Below are 18879 nucleotides of genomic sequence, written 5' to 3'. Positions count from 1 at the left end.
AACTCCCCTTACAGGTGGGATTGGCCCTTCAGAAAAAGAGTGACAAATGAAATGGATGGAACGAGGAACTGGCAGATGATGAAGATGGGCCCACTGAGGAAGACCTGTAGAGGCTGTGTGCGGCTGAAGCTAACAGTGGACTGTTAGCCCATTAAAAGAAGGCGATGAGAGGTGATGGTCCATGTCTCTACATTGGAACATCAGACCTGTATGGCTCCTCCTGCAGGTGTATCTGAGGAGTCCCTCCAGAGCCTGGCTCCGGGGCGTGGGGTCCTGGGCGTGGGGTCCTGGGCGAGGTCATTAGGTTATTTGTTTAATTGGACTTAGTCTAATCCCACATTCACATTCATATTTCCCACGGAGACTTATCAGTCTGGTCCTGGTCGTGTCAACATGTAAACCGCTCGTAACTCGCCCTGATATCCAGGAGTTACTTTATTCTGACAGTGAAATATTACAAAACAACACTGACATAAAGGTTTGTTTTCTGTATGTGACAAACAACAAGCAACGGGCCACTGAATAACAAACTATATAAAAGTCATTAAATAGAGCACAGTTCCATTAACTTCACTGAATTATCATGTTTCAATCCACCTGAATGCAGCAAAACGTTTTTAATAATTATCTGAATGGGAAAATCGGGAGGAAATCCTCAGATCACTGTGAAAATGCTCCATCATGGCGCAGCAGCAATTGAAGCGTTATCATCTCCACACAATAAATCCAGACGAGCGTGTGTGTAGTGCTGAAATCATGCTTTATTAAATCAGTAATGCACAAATCTCAAGGAGGAGGAAACAATTCTACATCAACAGATCAATGAACTCAAAGTGCAGGGCGAGACTTAACTGCTTTCTCTTCACGGGACATGAAGTCCCTGTGGCGAACGAAGGAGACCCTGACTACTGACACGGTGAAACGACTAAAAGCTACAAACACTCACACACACAAAGCATGTTGCTAACTGTCCTCCGAGAGACGGCGCTGCTTCTGCACAGAAGAGCCGGCTCTGACTTTCTCTTCACTTATTTGGCCAGGAGATGTTCTGTTTTCCAAAGCCAGGCCGGCCGTCCTGCGCCAGAAGCAGCGCTCTTCATTAAAATGATCTTAACGCTCCGAGTGCAGGCCGCTCACACTCGGAGCCGGTCATCAAATTGTGTTGGTACGACGCAGTCGGTCTGAGCGCAAGGCCGTTTTGCGCTGCTTACAGAGGGTAATGAAAACAGCACTCGGGGTCTTACGCTCATGGTACAATTCATATGAAACTGTAATATCCCACGCTCAGGAGCGCGTCCAAAAAACAATAAAATAAAATAAAAAACGTTGTCCTTCTGTTTCTGATTTATAACGTCAGCAGGGAACCTCTCTACCTGCCGAGGCAATCTTAAAGACTTCAACTTACCGTTGAGGCACAGATTTTAGTTTCTTGGTTTCACAGGGTATTCGTTCCAGCGGAAACTTTCTCCTGTTCAAACATTCGTTCTTTTGTTTCAGTTAATATTATATTGTCATAAATAACAATGCATACATTTCCCATAACCGTTAAATTCGGCTATATACATTATGTACATGTCACAGAAACGTCTGTCAAAAATCCTAAGTCATAACTGTCCAATATGGCACATTTTATAACAACTTTAGACTTTAGTCTAGTTTGGCATAAATTAATGTCAAAAATAGTTCATATTTACAAGAACAGAAATCCAGATCTTTATCAAGTAGGATTATTGGTGCTGCGTCACTAAATAAAGAGGTTCTGGATGAGGGAAACGGGGGACGTGAATTGACTTTGTCTTCCTTTTTACATGGACCGAATGCGAATGTTGACGGTTGCAGAGTCGGAGCCGAGCTCGTTGGACAGTCTGAGGGTGTACGCTCCGGCATCAGCCTCCTTCACTGCAGAGATCACGAGGGTGGAGAGGTCAGTGGTATTCTCCACGTGGTATCGCTCATCCCCATTGGGGAGCGTCCGACCTGAGCGGACCCACTTGACAGAGGGTGTGGGGTCTCCGGAGAACATCCCCACTACGGTTAGAGACTTCCCCGGCTCTGCGCACACGTCCTCTGGAAGAGCTTCGACCTTTGGTGGAGTGCCTGTTAGAGAAGAGAACGTTGGATGAAGACTCTGTTACGGTCAAAGGCTGTGTGAGAACAGCAGGCTGCTGGTGACAACCATGTGTTTGTCTTCCCTTGTATGTTGTTGCAAACATATCAGTGCAGATATTTGAATCATAAGCTGATGATAACAGTGAGAGGAGGAAAGGAGAAATGCCACAATGCTTTCACCATTACAGTTGCTCATTCGGGTCCTGCTGTCTGAGTTTACATGCACATTTTGAAAGGCGTCTCACCTCTTTTAATCCCCGTGGTGAGGGCCTTCAGTGAAGACGAGGACTCGGCATGCGTATGAGCAGACATTTCCATCATCGTGCTCCTGGAGCTCATGGAAACCACCGACTCGGCCATCGTGGCTGACATGCTAGTCGCAGACATGCTCTCAAATGAAAACCCGGCAGCAGCAGAGCGGGAGCTGCTGCTGACACTGCTGGCCTGCATGGAAGCTGCTTCCATGTGAACTGAGGAGGCCATGAATCTTTTCTGCATGCTCGCTGCAGTGTCAGTAGAAGCTCTTTGTTCTGCGATTATAATTTTTGTCGGTTCTTCAACAAGAGCTGTAAGGATGCAGATGACAAGCACATGGCTCATATCACAATGTGCACAGTTACTGCAAACCATTTGCGTACACTGAGTGTAAGCTGAGGATGCTCAAGTGCCTTGGATTTCCACTAAATAGTGGCTTTGGTGCAGTCCAAGACTCATTAGCATACAAGCTAATTAAACACACTGTGACACGGTGGCTGAAATGCAGCGGCGGTAACTTACTGAAGACGTTGAGGGACGCAGTTGCAGAGCACTGTCCAAACTGATTTTTGGCCTTTACTGTGTATTTCCCACTGTCTGCAACTGTGGCTTCACGTATCTCCAGAGTATACACATTCTTAGAGTGGCTCAGTTTCAAGTTTGATGTGACAGATATCTGCAAACAGTAAAGTAATTTAGAATTGGCTTAAAGACTAATTCAACTGACTGATTTTCCATAAATCTTCTGAAGAAAACACTCACAATCATGTTGTCTTTCAACCACTCCACTTCAGGAGAAGGCTCTCCTGCAATTTCACACATGAATTTCACATTTTGTCCTTCATTAACATTCTGGGACCTGGGCTGCACCAGAAAATGAGGAGCGTCTGATCGCTTGGTGGTGACCGTGGTGTTAAACTGACAGCGGACCAGTCCTCGCTGTGTTTGCGCCTCACACGTGAGGATCCCCTGCTCATGCTCAGTCACCGTCCTGATGGTTAGGGTGTGGTCACTTCCAGATACTCCATATCTGTACTGCTCCGAGTTGGTCAGTTCAACCCCGTTTAGGATCCATCTGACATCAGAGGCACCAGGGACGCTCGCCCTCAGTGTTAGAGACTGGCCCTCTGTGATCGACATCTGGCTGTGGGAGGTCTTCACCTCCTTTACAGAAGACGAGATTTCTTCATGGCTCATTTCTCTTTTTACAACGTCCTCAGAGATTTCAGCTTTTGTTTTGGAGCTCTTTGAGCCTAGAAAAGACGTAAGAAAGACATTATGTCAGGAAAGAGTTTAAGCTAGGCGTGTCAAACTCATTTTACACACAGCTCCACATGATAACGAAAAAGCTGCTGTGATAAAGAAAGAAATCTGTCAGCACGACTCTTTGGAGTTAAATGGGAGAACACGCATGAGGTTTAAGGCCTGGACCTTTTGTCCACCACAATGGAAAATGGCTGAAAATAAAAATGGGTATCACTTTACCCAGCTCCTAATTTTTAAAAATTCTGCTCCAATTTCACTGAAATGCAGATGTAATTTTGACACCTCTGGTTTAAACATTTGTAGGTGTACAAATCAGGTGTAGACTTACCTTGTACACTGACAGTACACATAGTTGAAACTGCTCCAGTGCTGTTTGTAGCAGTGCACTTGTACACCCCACTATCAGAGGCCTCCAATTCATAGATCTCGAGATGAGCGGAGCCAGAATCCTCAAATAATTCATACTTTCCACCTTGAGACAAAACCTGCCCATACAGAAAATATGACTAGATTTCTCAATAAGGTAAATATAATGCATTTCCCTCAAATATTATTAAAAACAAATTCTGGAATAGTTCAAGTTTGATTAGGTTACCTTTCCATCCTTCATCCACGAGATTGTAGGTGTGGGCTCTCCTGTCAACTTTACTGACAGCTTCACAACAGAATCAGAGTACGCTGTGATGTCACTCAGCCCAACAGAGAAGGACGGCTTCTTTCCGAGAGGCGGTGACATCACTCTCTTTGGCTTGATTGGAGAAATCGCTTCTTCCTTCTGAGATGTGACTGGGGATTTGGGAGTAGGAGATTTTGGGGTTGGGGATTTTGGTGTTGGAGATTTTGGTGTTGGGGATTTTGGTGAGACTGGAGACTTCACTCTCTGTGGTGACTTGACTGGCTCAGGGGATTTCACCCTCTGGGGAGATTTGACCGGTTCAGGGGACTTTGCAAGAGGGGATTTAGCCTCTGGAGAAGTTACTCTGGGAGCGGCAACCACTTTCTCCTTTGACTCAGACTTCCGGATGGTCAGGGTGAAATGGGCTTCTTGTTTGCCTCCAGCGTTTTCGACTAAGAGAGTGTAGCTGCCTTCATCTGACATCTCAACAGAGGAGATCTCAAACGAGGAGTTGTACTGAGTAGACACAATATGGTGTCGGGCAGAGGGAGCAACAACTGCTCCTTCACGCAGCCAGCTTATAGAAGGTGCTGGTTCACCATCCACATCACATTCAAATCTGGCAGTGTGTCCCTCCTCTAAAGTGAGGGACTGTGGCTTAGTCAGAATTTTGGCAGGGACACTGGGCTTCTCCTTTGGCTTCTCAACAACAGTAGTGGTCTCCTTCACAGTCTCAGTTACAGCTTCCGTTACTAATGTTTTAGAGGATGAGACGTGATATACCTCTGTTTTGGTCATCTCTGGCAGATGGGCAGATGGAGGCTCCTCATCTTTGCGAAGTGAAGAGAAGGCAGCGTATTCATCTGCTACATCTAGTGTGGCATAGTCAGAAGTCTCTCCTTTGGCATTCTTGCAAACCACACGGTAGGTGCCAGAATCTTCAGTCATACAGTTGATGATCTGGAGAGTCAGGACTCCACTGATGTTGCTCATGGTATATTTGCTGCTCAAATGGATTTGTTTTCCATTGTGGAACCACTTGACCTCAGGTTCAGGTTTGGCCTGGATATTCAGGGTAAATCTTGTGTTGGACCAATAAGGTACACGATGAGATCGCATCCTGACAGTAATGCGTGGGGGATGGTCAAGGCTGAAGGGTGCTTGTGTCACCACCTCAACCTTTCTCTCTACAGATCTTCTCTCTGATCTCAGAGCCTGCTTTCTCTCCTCATACCTGGACATGAAGTCAACCTTAGGGAGTGTCACATCTGTCTTGACAGCCTTTTCTGGGGTAGGGGATCTTTTCCTCACGGGCTCTGGGAGCTTTTTGATTGGTTTAGGGATATATTCTGAGGTAAAAGCTGTCAGGTGCTCAGATTCTGTGACTTCAGAGATTCTTGAAACAGCAACAGTGCTTTCCTTTTGTGAGATTCGTGTCTTCTCCTCAAACTCCATTCGTTTGAGTTCACTCTTGTAAGAGGTGATTCTCTGAGCAGTCGTGTGTGGCCGCAGCAGCTCCTGGTCCTCTCTTTCTTCATACACCCTCTGCTTTTGCCTTGGAGGTTTATAAGTTGTTTTGTCATGACGCTGGCGGAGATCAACAAAACTTGGGCCAGCCTCATATTTGGATGGAATTCTGTAGGAATCATATCTGTGAACTTCTTCCTCCTCTTCATCTTCACCGTAGACCCTTCTAGGAGATGAGGGACGCAGGGCAGACAACTCAAAGCGAACTGGACTAAGGCTAGGTGGAGAAGCGGAGTAGCCAAGCTCCAGTTCTTCCTCCAGACGAAGCCTCTCCTCCTCAGTTCTCTTCATGGACAGATACTCATTCACAGGAAGCAGCAGCTCCTCATCTGACAGGTCACCTAGAGACCTCCTCCTGATTCTGTGGTAGGTCTCCATCTCAGGAGAAGGAGTGCGATGCCTTGCTGGCCTCACAGTCTCCAAGTCATCCTGAGTCATAGATGAAAAGCGCCACTTTGGCTTATATTGGTCCTTAATCCTGATTGGTACCTCATAGAACTGCTCCCACCGGGACAGACGGATACGCTTCATCCTTTTCTGTGGGATTTTCTCCATTGGCTCAGGGAATTCATACTGATCCCGCAATTTCTTATACCATTTCATGTCAGAAAGAGGTTTGAAGTGTTTTATTTCTACATCTTCTTCAAGAACAGCTGGGTTAACGATACGAGGTGTGGGGACAACATAGGGCATACGCAGTCTCTTCTCATCTGCTCTCTTCTTCCTCTCCTCTTGCTCTTTCTGTATCTCAGCTTCAGTCTTCTCACCCTTCTTAGTTGTAACAGCAGGTTTAAACATGGTGGCGGCTTCCCTGACAGCTTCTACTGCTGCAGGTGGTAGAGGGGTGACAACAGTGCCAGCCAAAATCTGAGAGAGCCTAACTTTTTTGTCTAATTCTTCCTTTCCGGCAATCTTTTGCTTCTCCTTTTCACTAGGCTCATATTCCTTCTTTACATGAGTGGTGCGCTCCACTTTCAGTGTGGCCTGGCAACTGGCGGATCCAGCAGAGTTGGTAGCAGTAACTCTGTACACACCAGAATCCTCAGGAAGAGTGTCCTTCACATGAAGAATGTAATAATCCAGGCCCTCATGGACAACCTCGATGGATGGTCCAAAGGCTAAAAGCGTGCCATCCTTCTCCCATTTCAGTGATGGACGACCAGATACTCTGATCTCGAAACGTATGTTCTGGCCCTCCTTACAATCGATATTTGCAAGCACACGTTTAAACATGGGCCTCAGGGTGAGATCTGCTGGTTTAGGTCGAGGAACAACAGTGAGACGAGCCTTGCAGCTGTCATCCCCATACCTGTTACGGGCCACAACACTGTACTCTGCATCATCTTCGGTCTCCACATTGTGGATAATCAGCTGGTACAAGCCCTTGTCACTGATGAAAGTGTATTTCTTGTCATCATGTCCAGGGATAAGCTTTTGTCCAGATTTGTGCCAGATGACACGAGGTTCAGGGTGCACAGTAATGGTAACACCAAAGCGCACATCCTCACCCATATAAGCTGTATGGTTGACCAGAGGAAGTGTAAACTCTGGTGGCTTCTGAAGCATTCTGGCAGTATCTACTCTGCGCTTTGTTCTCTTAACCACACGGGCAGTGAAGAAATCGCGGTAAGACCTAACACTGCTGATAAACAGCTCCGCATAGGCACTGTCCTCACCATACTCATTTACAACCTTGCATCTGTACGTGCCATCATCCGCTCTTGTGAGCTTATTGATGGTGATTACTGCCAGACCATCTTCATATTCAATTTCATACTTGTCACTAGCTTCAAGTTGCTTGACACCACAGTACCATGTTACTTCAGTAGTGCTATCATAGTTGTCAATGTTGCAAATGAACTTCACGTTGTCACCCTCATTCACCACTGCGTGGCCAATCTGCCCTGCAAGAGGACCATGTTCAAATGGTGCAATTTTCACCTTAGCAACAAAGACGCCACGCTGAGACCTAATGGAACCCCCGCTAGCCACACGGGCACCAGAGACAACAGTGTTCCACTCTTTCTTCACCATTGTCTGGCAGTATCTCTTGTGCCTGCCAGTTGGGATTGCTCTGGCACTGATCTCCTCTGCAGGTTTGGTGAGCCAAGGATGTGCCAGTGCCTCAGCTGCAGTCATCCGATGCTTACGCTCCTTTGTCATTAAGCGGTCTGTGAAATCTAGTGCTTCGACACTGACTTGCTTGAAGGATTCATCATCATAGCTGTAGGCTGCACTGGAAATGTTGTCGATCGTCTGTTGGTTGGTTTCAGCTGTGAATGGATTAAGGCCACTGAGAAGCACATAGGCGAGAACACCAACTGACCACATGTCAGTGACTGTGCTAACCATGTCACACTGGTGGATCTCAGGGGCAGCATACTCTGCTGTGGTATATTGAATCTTGATTTGGTCTCCAGGAGTCAGGTGTCTGGACTGTCCCAGCTCAATAATCTTCACATTCGAGCTGGTTCTAGTAGTGTATATAATATTCTCAGGTCTGATATCAAAGTGTCCATAACTCTGAGTGTGAAGGAACTCAAGAGCTGAGCAGACTTGCCTGATGTAGTTAACAATTTCACGCTCATTAAGTTCAAACTCTGCTATACTGAGGCGCTCAAATATGTCAACACCTGAGATGAAATCATAGATCATCACCAGCTCCTCCGGGCTGTCGAAGGACTCGTGGAGGAGAAGGTAATTGGCATGTCTGGCCAAATTCAGTGTTGCAATTTCTTTCTTTACTAATGTCTGATCAGCACCTCTCACTTTGACAAATTTAGCCATGTAAGTCTTTTCAGAGCTAATTTCAACACAGCGGTGGACAATGCCGAACTGCCCTCTGCCCAATTCCTCTGCAATGGCAAATTTGTTGTGCAGATTCTTGGCATCAGAGTGTGGAGCCTTGCTCCTGGGGACATATCCTGTATCATCAACCTCCCTGTCATAGAGCAGAACTCGGGATTTGTCCTCTTTTGTCATGACAGGTCCGCTTGACTCAGATGGGGCACTCTGTCCAAACTTGTTTTCAGCAATAATTCTGAACTGATAGCTCGTTCCGCCAAACAGATTGGTAACTGTGTAATGGGTGTCACGGGACTGGGCAACACGCTGCCACCTCTCAGCTGTGGTGGGGCACTTCTCAATGATATAGCTGATGACCTTACTGCCACCATCATTTGCTGGTGCCACCCAGTTCAGTGTCACAGAGTCTCTCGAAACATCACTGGCTTTGACACCACGTGGAGGATCAGGCACATCAGCTACATCCAGCTCAACTGTTTGCTGGTCAATGCCAAATCTGTTCTTGGCACAGACGATGTAAAAACCAGCGTCCTTCTTCTCCACTCCATTGGGAAACACCAAAGAAGTGAATGATCTGGTGACAATGACCTGGTAGTGTCCATTGCTGTCAATTAGATCTTGTCCTTTTTGCCATGTGATGACAGGATCTGGTTTTCCACTGAAAGGAATCTTGATATTAACCACCTCTCCACGCAGGGCAGGGATGGCTTCCTTGTCCTTCAGATTCTTTGGCAGGTTGATCTTGGCAGGAACTAGAAATCAGGAAAAAGTTGTTTGAGATTTCATGATATATATGAATCTAAATAGCTCTTATAATTACATAGTTTTTTGTTTTTTACATTTCATAGTTATTTTTTTTGTGTAAGATAGCATTTGGGAGCTTACCTTCAACATCCAGAGAGACAGTGGCACAGATGGAGCCTCCCTGGTTGGTGGCCCTAATTTGGTAAACAGTGGAGTCTTCCTCGTCAGCCTCTGTGATGACCAGCTGGTGGTAACCTCCCTTAAACTCCTGGATCTTGATCTTCTTTCCATCAGAATGGACCTCTTTTCCTCGTCTGAACCATTTAATTACAGGCTTGGGCTGTCCTGTAATCTTACAGACAAGGGTAGCATTGCTCTTGTACTTGACACTCATGTTCCTCAGCTCCTCCTTAAAGGCAGGAGCACGGATCTCGACAGCTGCGGCTGGAATGATGGGAGTGGTCTCCTCGCTATAGTCACTTTGCCCTCCAAGATTCTCGCATTTGACACGGAAGATGTAGTCAACACCCTCGGTCAGGCGCTTCACAGAAAAGACTGTTTGTTTGATTTCATCTGTGGTCACTGGAGTCCATTCAGTCCATTCCCGCTTGTCCTTTTTGTTCTTCTTCTCCAGGTAGTAGCTCTTGATCTTGGATCCACCATCACTGAGAGGAGGTTTCCAGGAAACCACGCAAGAATCCTTAGTAATTCCAGAAACAACTGGTGATAGAGGTGGCGATGGTCTCTCTGTGAAAGGAATATATATTTATGAAACCACTGTCAGTATTTCGCATCTCTGTATATATGACCCATTGTGAAATATTGCCTTTTATTAAACATACCCAGCTGACTCTTGATGAGGATCGGGCAAGTTAGCTCCAGTGGCTCGCTGTTGCCATAGCGATTCTGGGCATAGACCCGGAAGAAGTATCCAGCACTCTCGATGAGGTTGGGCACACGGCAGGATGTGCCATTGATGGATGACGACACCAGTTCCCACTCTGAGCCCTCCCTGTCCTCACGCTTCTCCACAATATAGTTTGTAATCATGCAGCCACCGTCATCTTTGGGAGGCTTCCAGCTGATGATCACTGAGTTCTTCAGCAGGGCATCCAGAACAATGGGACCCTGAGGTATATCAGGTTTGTCTAGGAATAGAGGTATGATATATTTACAAATTGGATAGTTTCATGCTTACAAATGTATGCATTGCTGCACTTTCCTTCCCACTGTCGCCAAAGTGCTTGCTTGTAGGGGGTCATACAATTGTTGGGTTTTTCTATGTATGTATTATTGTAGGGTCTACCCTACAATATAAAGCACCTTGAGGCGACTGTTGTTGTGATTTGGTGCTGTGTGAATAAAACTGAATTGAATTTCTGGAGGTAATTAACATAGAACATACCGTAGATTTCAACACTGAATGCGGTGTCAGCTCGGCCAAAGTGGTTGTGCAGTCTTATTCTGTATTTGCCTCCATGGACTCTGCGCTGCACGTTCTTGATGACCAGATGTGTGTAGTGCTCAGTGGTCTCAATGCTTATGTCTTCTGTGTTTTCCAGAGTCTTTGCCCCATGCAGCCACATGATCTTTGGCTCAGGACGGCCAATGTAAACAGCATGGATACGCAGAGTAGTTCCAAGGCCAGCAAAATGGACTTCCTTCAGTGGGTAGTCAGGGTGGAATGATGGCGCCGCCTCCAAAACCAACATGCCTGTGGTCTCTGCTTCTCCAGCGTCATTGATGGCCTTGCAGGTGTATTCACCTTCATCTTCCTGCTGGTCAGTCATAATTGACAGGGAGTGGTTGCGGCCGTCAGAGCTCATCTCGTACTTGCGAGACTCGATAATTTCCTTGCCTGCATGATACCACTTTATTTCAGGAACAGGTCTTCCAATAATCTGGCACTTCATAACTGCAGGCTGGCCAAGTTTGGCAGTTACTTCATCCATTTCTTTTCTCAGGCTTGGTTTAGTTTCAGCTGGAAATACAAAACAAAGAAGCATATTTATAAAAAAACAAAGAGCATACTCTATATATGGTAAGTCCGTCTAAATATCTTTTTCATACTGTTTATTTTTTTTTGTAATAGTATTGTATTGAATTATAACATTATAACTTATAACCATACCCATGGATATGGTCTGTACCAGTGTGCATACGTTGTATATAGTGGTATATCACTAGTTGCCAGATAGGAATGTTTCTAGGTATTATCCCTGTAAATAAATATAAATTTAATAATAAATATATTCTGAGGTACTCACAAGTCAGCTTGGTTTTGATACATGTGGCAGTCCTACGAGGCCTGCTCATTCCCGTCTCATTCTCAGCAAACACCCTGAATTCATATTCTGTGGCCTCAGCTAGTCCACATGCCGTGAACTCCTTTTCCTTAAGTCTCTCCTTGTTACACTTTTTCCAGGTGCTCTCTGTGGACTTCCTGTATTCCACCCAATAGCCCAGGACCTCCTTTCCACCATCACACTCCGGAGCTTGCCAGCGGATTGTGATGAAGTTGTTACTCACGTTCACTGTGTCAATTTCACCTGGTTGACTGGGCTTGTCTGAAAGGAGAGAAAAGGGTGAGCCTATTTAATGTTTTTTCTCTTTTTAAAACACAGCGAGAGAGGGTCTGCACTCTCAGCCTACCTACCTACTTCAATAGACTGACAAGATCAAGTAATCGATTGTACAACTGCAACTCATTACACTGATTACATAAGATTACATAAGATTGTAATGTAATGTAATTTAAACACATCTATTTAAAATCCCTCAGCGACCTAGTGCATTTCACTTCTAACATTGGTTGCCAAAGACCAATCACGGGTTAGTGGTAGGGTTTATGTTAGTTTAAGGCCCCCTCATGTTTCTAAAATGTGTGCTTATTGGGAATACCTAAATGCAAAAGGTTTCACAAAAAAATGTAATGCCAAAATGTGTGAAATTCCAGACGAAAGTTACCCACTTCTAGTTTCTGAAAATTTGCATGTCGCAGAAACAAACCCCAAACCTAACAAAACCTTTTAAGGACATGAGACTCACCGAATGGATCTTTGCATGTGACTGGGTCCGACACAGGACCTGCCTCACTCTCGCCTATGTCATTGACAGCAACAATGCGGAACTGGTAGTCCGTATCTGGGGTGAGTCCAGGTAGAGTAAACATGGTGGAGGTTATCTTGGCCTCATGACGGGACCATGTTTCAGCAGACACCACCTTGTACTCAACAAAGTAACCAGTGATAGCAGATCCTCCATCATCCTTTGGTCTGGACCATGCAAGTGCCACTGAGCTCTTGGTGACATCCATAATCTCTGGTGGGGTAGTTGAAGGCTCAGGGGAACCTGATTTGAAAGATGGGGAATTTTTAAATTGTTTCTGAATACAAGCCTGAAGGGTTTGAAAAAACAAAACAAGGAATACTTACAGAGAGGAGTCATGGGTACCATTGGCTGTTCAGACTTCAGGGATGCACTGATACCAAATGAGTTTTCAGCTGTGACCTTGAAGTGATACTCTTTTCCCTCCTTCAGGCCCTTAACAAGCAACTGAGTTTCAGTCACTCTACAGTCTACAGTATACCAGGCATTTCTGGTTGCCTCACGTCTTTCCACAATATAACCAAGGATTTCTGAGCCACCGTCATCAATAGGTGCCTTCCAGGAGAGCCTGACAGAGTTGGCCTGAATCTCCTCAAAGACTATTGGTCCCTCTGGAGCACTTGGCCTGCCAATGACCTTCACCTTGATTTGGACTTTCTTCTTGCCAACCTTATTCTCCAGCAGGAGATCATAGACACCAGAGTCACTCCTCTCAGCTCCCTTGATTACAAGCTCACTGGCATCTTCAGTGGAGGCAATCATAGCCCTGGCAGACACTAAACCGCCATCCTTTGACCACTTGCAGGTTGGCTGAGGTTTACCTTTAATGGGTACAGATAATCTAAGCACTCCTCCGTAGCGGACCACGTACAGATCTTTGTATTTCAGCTCCAGGTCATATTCAGGAGATTCTGGAAAATATTGATACCAAAAGTTAGGTCCATTCTGTACTAGTTTTAGCTGTACACACATCATCTTGGAGAAAGTTTGTTTGTTCTTACCAAGCATCTCAGTCACAGTAACTGTTCCAGGCACTTCAGCGGGCTCTCCAGAGCCACCAGCATTGCAGGCCATCACACGGAATTTGAACTGCTCTCCTTGTGGCATGTTGGTCAGTGTGTACTCACAAATTAGAGATGGTGTGGTGTTGCATTTGATCCAGGCCATAGTGCCCACCTTCTGCATCTCAATCAGGTAACCATCTACCCTAGCGTCTCCCTCATCATCAGGAGGACTCCAAGCCAGTGACACAGAGGACTTTGTGGTATCAGTGATCCTTGGATTCTGAGGACAGCCAGGTGGATCTGGTTGGGGAACAGAACAATATCAGTATGTAGTCTGTTGCTCTTTTGTGACTTTCAATGTCAAGAGTCATGTCACATACATATGTCTAAAATTCTAGATTTATATCAAAATGTTGTCTTACCAATGGGATCTGTTGCCACTGCTGGTTTAGATGGCAGACTTGGCTTGCTAAGTCCTCTGGCATTGATGGCAGTGATTCTGTGTTCGTACTCAAGACCCTCGATCAGCTCAGTAGACCGGTATCTAGTCATGGTTACAGGGTTCTTGTTAGCACGCACCCATCTATCAGCCCTGACTTCTTTCCGTTCAATGATGTAACCAGAAACTTCAAGGCCACCATCCTCATCTGGCGGCTCCCAAGCCACAGTCATACCATCACGAGAAACATCGAAAACAACTGGACGGCCAGGTGGTCCAGGAACATCTGACGAGGGAAAGGAAAACATGTTACCACTGTTACCATCATATGTATCAACCAAATATAATATTTAAAGGAATGATAGCGGTCTTACTCTTCATGCTTCTGCAGGTGACAATCTCAGACTGCAGGAATTCTCCAGTGCCGTAACGATTCACAGCAGCTGCACGGAAGACATACTCATCTCCCTCGATCAGGTTATCAAATTTAAACATTGGTCGGCTGACAGAGTCAGAGACAGGCACCCAACCAGGTCTGTGGGCATCACGCTGCTCCACCACATAGCCACTGATGGGAGCTCCACCATCTCTGATTGGAGGATCCCAACTGCAAGTGACGGTGGTGGCATCAATCTCGTCAAACCTGATGGGTCCCTTTGGCTCATCAGGTTTAGCTAGTAAATAAAGTTTCATAAAATTAAACGTTACACTCACCTGAATGTACGTAAAGCTAAATGTTAATATTACCTATACCATTGCCAATACAGAAATAGCTAAACTTGACTTGGTAGCAAAAATATAAGCAATACTAAATCAGGGTTGGATTCTTACAGAGAATGACGACTTTGATGAACTCAGTGATGACACCAACAGCATTCTTCACCTCCAGTGTGTAGTCACCAGTGTCATCGATGGTGGTGTCAGACATCGTCAGTTTGGTGAACTTGCCAGTACTCTTGATCTTGACACGGTCTGTGATTTTTATCTTGTTGTCACCAAAGTACCAGGAGCAAACAGGAGGAGGTCTGCCGATGACAGGCAGGTCCAGATCCAGGGTCTTGCCAGCCAGCACATTGACAACCTTCTGAGGAATACCAGAGAAGTCCACTACTGGCATTACTGGAAGGGAGAGATTAAAATATAGTTAGGAAAAAGTGTGAACTGAACAACAACTTTGTGAGTTTTTGTCAATTTTGCTTTGCCTTAAGCTGTAAAAACATTTTTAACTGCAAGTAGCACAAGTTGGTTTTGTTTGTTACCTCTCTGTTCCTGTACAGTGACAGCTGCAACAAGTTCTTTGGGTTCACTGGCTCCTCGGCTGTTGATGGCTCTGATTCTGAACAAGTACTGCTCCTTCTCATTCAGCTTCTCAATGGTGTGCTCAAAGTCTGTGAGCTTCAATGTAGCCACCTTCATCCATTTGTCGGTACCAAACTTGCAGGCTTCAATGACATAACCTATCAGTCTGCTGCCACCATCGTGTTCCGGTTTCTCCCAGCCCAGGGTGACAGTGCTCTTGGTGACATCGATCACTTCCAATTTTTGTGGTGGCAGAGGCACCTCGCAAACCAGGATGACATCTGGTGTCTCACAAGGCTCTCCAATACCATAGATGTTCTCAGGGAGAACACGGAAATAATACATCATGCCCTCCATCAGGCCATCGATCTTGTAAGATGTTTTACTGCACTTGGCTGTGACTGTCTTGTAGGCTCTCATGGACGCTTCACGCCTCTCAATGATGTAGTTGTTGACAGGAGCACCGCCATCCACAGTTGGAGCATCCCAAGAGATGGTTGCAGACTCCTTGGTCAGTTCCTTCATTTTGATTGGCCCAGTTGGTCCAGGAGTATCTAAAAAAAGCACATATTTTAGTCAAAAGGCCAGTTCATAAAAGTTTCTGTAACACATTTAAAAAAAAAATCCATTCAACCTACCATAAACCTTGACCAAAATGCTGACTTCCTGTTTCCCCGCAGAGTTCTCCGCCACCAGAGTGTACCTGCCAGCATCGTAGCGGTTGACTTTGTCAATAATGAGAGTGGTGGAAGTGCTGGTGACCTCAATGAAGCCTCTGTTGTGGAGGTCAACACCAGGCTTGCTCCACGTTATTGTAGGAGCAGGACGACCAGTGACACGAACAAATAAGCGAAGGGAGCCACTGGCCCGCAAGCAGATAGTCTTCTTAAGGTCATCGTGGAGCTCGAAGTCAGGAGTTTCTGTGTGAGGTGACAATGACAGGTTTGTAATCTTGGTGATAAAGTAATGTCAAAGTTACCATATCTGGAAAGACTTGCAAATAAACTGTAGTGGAAGAAGAAATGCCACAACAAAATCAAATGCAAATGCATTTAAGTTTATGCTCTTCGAAAGTTTTACTTACCAATTCTCTCCACTGGCTCGGTCTCAGCACATGGGTCACTGAAGTCTCCTGTACCATTAATGTTAATGCCGGCCACTCTGAAGCAGTACTTCTTGCCTGCCGAAAGTCCAGTTACTACATACTCTGTGGTACGCAGGGTCTTTTCATGGGCCTTCTTCCATTCTTCTGCTCCCACTTCCTTCATCTCTAGAATATAGCCAATCACATCAGCTCCTCCATCCTCTACGGGTCGGGACCAGGCCAGGCTGATGCTGTCAGCGTGTGTGTCAGTGATACGAGGAATAGAAGGAGGAGCAGGTGTACCTGAAGGAACATCATAAAAAGATATAGTAGAGATATCATGAAGCATTCACTGATAATTAAATATAAATGGATAAAAATGTGGAAGTTTTTGTTACTGAACAAACTCGACTTACATGTTGGCACTCTGCAGACAACATATAGAGAAACCTCGCTGGGCTCACTTTCTCCAGCCTTGTTGATGGCCGTCACTCTGAACTGGTAGATGTTGCCTTCAGTCAAACTGGACACCTTCAGCATGGTGTCTAAGTGAGCACCATCCCTATTCACCTTCACCCAGCGAGCACTCTTTCTCTCATGTCTCTCAACTAAGTAATGGATTAATGGGCTACCTCCATCGCTCTCTGGTTTCAGCCACTCAATGGTGGCAAAGTCCTTTCCTGATGCCAGGATCTCTGGAGCACCAGGAGGAGATGGCACAGCTGCAGGAGAGATGACAGGTGATGCAGAGTTAATTTACAAAGAATCTAGAGTAACTATTGTTGCAAATCAAAATACATCAAAAACCTTTTGATTATATGGAGCACAAACCTGACAGCTTCTGTATCTCCATTTACTTTTGTTTAGCATAAGAAAAAAGAAATACTTCTGGGACAGGAAAATGAAAAAGACTTGCCTCTTTCAGTGGTGGGATGCATTAATACCATAAAAATGATTGCACTATCTAGTATCTCAACATTTTTCAGTTATCAGTTCAGCATTCCTCAGTGCTTTCCAACAACTACAGTGGACATTTAAGCCTGCACCCTGTTACAACATAGGCATAGTTGTTTAGGACTCCACTGCACAGCAAAAACATCACACAGCTCCTGAAACTCTCGGGACATTTACTGTCCTTCTTTAAGAAGCTGGGTTTTTAACTTCACACCATCCAGCAAAACTTGAATGGAGCATTTTCAGATATATTCTGGGTAGACTGGGAGGTGAAGTGTGAATAAAAGTTGGAAAAATACCAAAACTATCACCTTGAATGGTCAGCATACTCTAATGTAATTCAGTGTTCACAGACTGTATTTTTCCCACTATATGAGATTAAATTACTTCTCGCCTTGTTTGCCAAATGTTTAACAGCATCTGTATCTCACACTTTCTGATGCCAGGGCATTTTCTGACCCACACTGTTCAATCCTGAAAATCTGAAACAGACCTAATGTGGGTGAAGGAATTAGGAAATGTATTACAGATAGTCTTTGTCAAACAAAGAAAATCTGGTTACCGATCACCAGTCTGATTGAAAACTTGAAATGAATGTGTATTGGTGTTGTAGATTAAAAGTAAGGTATTGTGAATACTTGTAAAAATGTAATGTCTTCTGTATGTGACCTACTACCAGTACTTGTGGGTTTCTCTTGTAGTTTTTTGTGTAACATTTAAAAAAGCAGCGCTCGGATTGTACGATGATGTCAGTAACTAACTAGGTATTGTTTCATAAGGATGTGGCTGTTATACTTACTAAAGGTGTTTCTGGCGACCATGGGCTCTGACTGGAGATAGACTCCAGGACCGTACTTGTTGACTCCCCGCACCCTGAACAGGTACTCTGTGTTTTTCATCAGCCCGGTGATGTTGCAGGTCAGTTCCTTGCATTCGGCATGCATTATTACCCAGTTAAGTCTGTTTGTGTCACGCCTCTCCACAATGTAGTGAGAGACGTCATCACCACCATCTTCAAGAGGAGGCTTCCAGCTCAGAGTGCAGGATTCCTCTGTTATCTTACTGATCTCAATGCTGCCCTCACAAACTCCAGGTGTGTCTGAAAGAAAGCCAGATGTACGAATGCTTAGATGCTAGGATGTTCAAAATTAACACGTCCAGTGTAATTTGTGAATGCATTAAAATAAATGGTTAAAAATAAAAAGCCACTCACCAAGCACTTTGACATTGACCTCTGCAGTTTTGGTTCCACTTACGTTCCTGACTGTGAGGATGTATTTTCCAGTGTCATCTCTGTCACAGAATTTGATGATGGCCATGGCTCTAGTCGGGGTATACTGCAAGTGGTACTTTTCACATAAGTCCAGCTCTCTGCTACCCTTGGACCAAGAAGCCTTAGGATCAGGTCTTCCACCCACTGCAGCATCCAGAACCAGGTCTGAACCAGCCCGGACCATCACAGTTTCAGAGAGCAGCTTGCTGTCAAGCTGGGCCTTTGGAGGCTCTGTCAAGTGGTTATGAAGTACAGGGTTTTGAAACTTTGTTTAAACTGAATTGACATGTCTTGAAAATATTTTGGTCTTGGTTTGGTTGTCTTGATGCATGCTGAATTATCCAGGTAAGTAAATCCCCAAAAGTTGATTCTGTTCATCTGGACGTTTTCAGTGGG

The 18879-nt window shown here is 45.2% G+C and overlaps 1 protein-coding gene across 3 annotated transcripts in view; it reads right to left on the bottom strand.

Annotated features, from left to right (window-relative positions):
- Positions 1-743: 743 nt before the first annotated feature.
- The window catches only part of LOC102797270 (titin-like), a 170353-nt gene continuing 152217 nt past the window's right edge, over positions 744-18879 (bottom strand). For all 3 annotated transcript variants that reach the window (XM_087853005.1, XM_087853003.1, XM_087853004.1), the window contains 22 exons: positions 18424-18714; positions 18010-18309; positions 16673-16978; positions 16257-16559; positions 15811-16092; positions 15133-15726; positions 14705-14992; positions 14248-14547; positions 13857-14159; positions 13432-13734; positions 12757-13341; positions 12371-12673; positions 11590-11889; positions 10728-11303; positions 10165-10470; positions 9464-10069; positions 4226-9330; positions 3959-4115; positions 3127-3617; positions 2887-3040; positions 2355-2675; positions 744-2097 (listed from right to left, as the gene is read on the bottom strand). In XM_087853005.1, the coding sequence (XP_087709131.1) occupies positions 1805-2097; positions 2355-2675; positions 2887-3040; positions 3127-3617; positions 3959-4115; positions 4226-9330; positions 9464-10069; positions 10165-10470; positions 10728-11303; positions 11590-11889; positions 12371-12673; positions 12757-13341; positions 13432-13734; positions 13857-14159; positions 14248-14547; positions 14705-14992; positions 15133-15726; positions 15811-16092; positions 16257-16559; positions 16673-16978; positions 18010-18309; positions 18424-18714 (12467 nt within the window). In that variant the 3' untranslated portion in view covers positions 744-1804. The remainder of the gene's footprint in view (positions 2098-2354; positions 2676-2886; positions 3041-3126; positions 3618-3958; positions 4116-4225; positions 9331-9463; positions 10070-10164; positions 10471-10727; positions 11304-11589; positions 11890-12370; positions 12674-12756; positions 13342-13431; positions 13735-13856; positions 14160-14247; positions 14548-14704; positions 14993-15132; positions 15727-15810; positions 16093-16256; positions 16560-16672; positions 16979-18009; positions 18310-18423; positions 18715-18879) is intronic.

This window comes from Neolamprologus brichardi, chromosome 16, assembly GCF_056152115.1.
Source record: "Neolamprologus brichardi isolate AB-2024 chromosome 16, ASM5615211v1, whole genome shotgun sequence".
NCBI classification, from domain to species: Eukaryota; Metazoa; Chordata; class Actinopteri; order Cichliformes; family Cichlidae; genus Neolamprologus; species Neolamprologus brichardi.
Note: the sequence above shows the minus strand (reverse complement) of the source record. Positions and strands in the feature narration are given on the sequence as shown.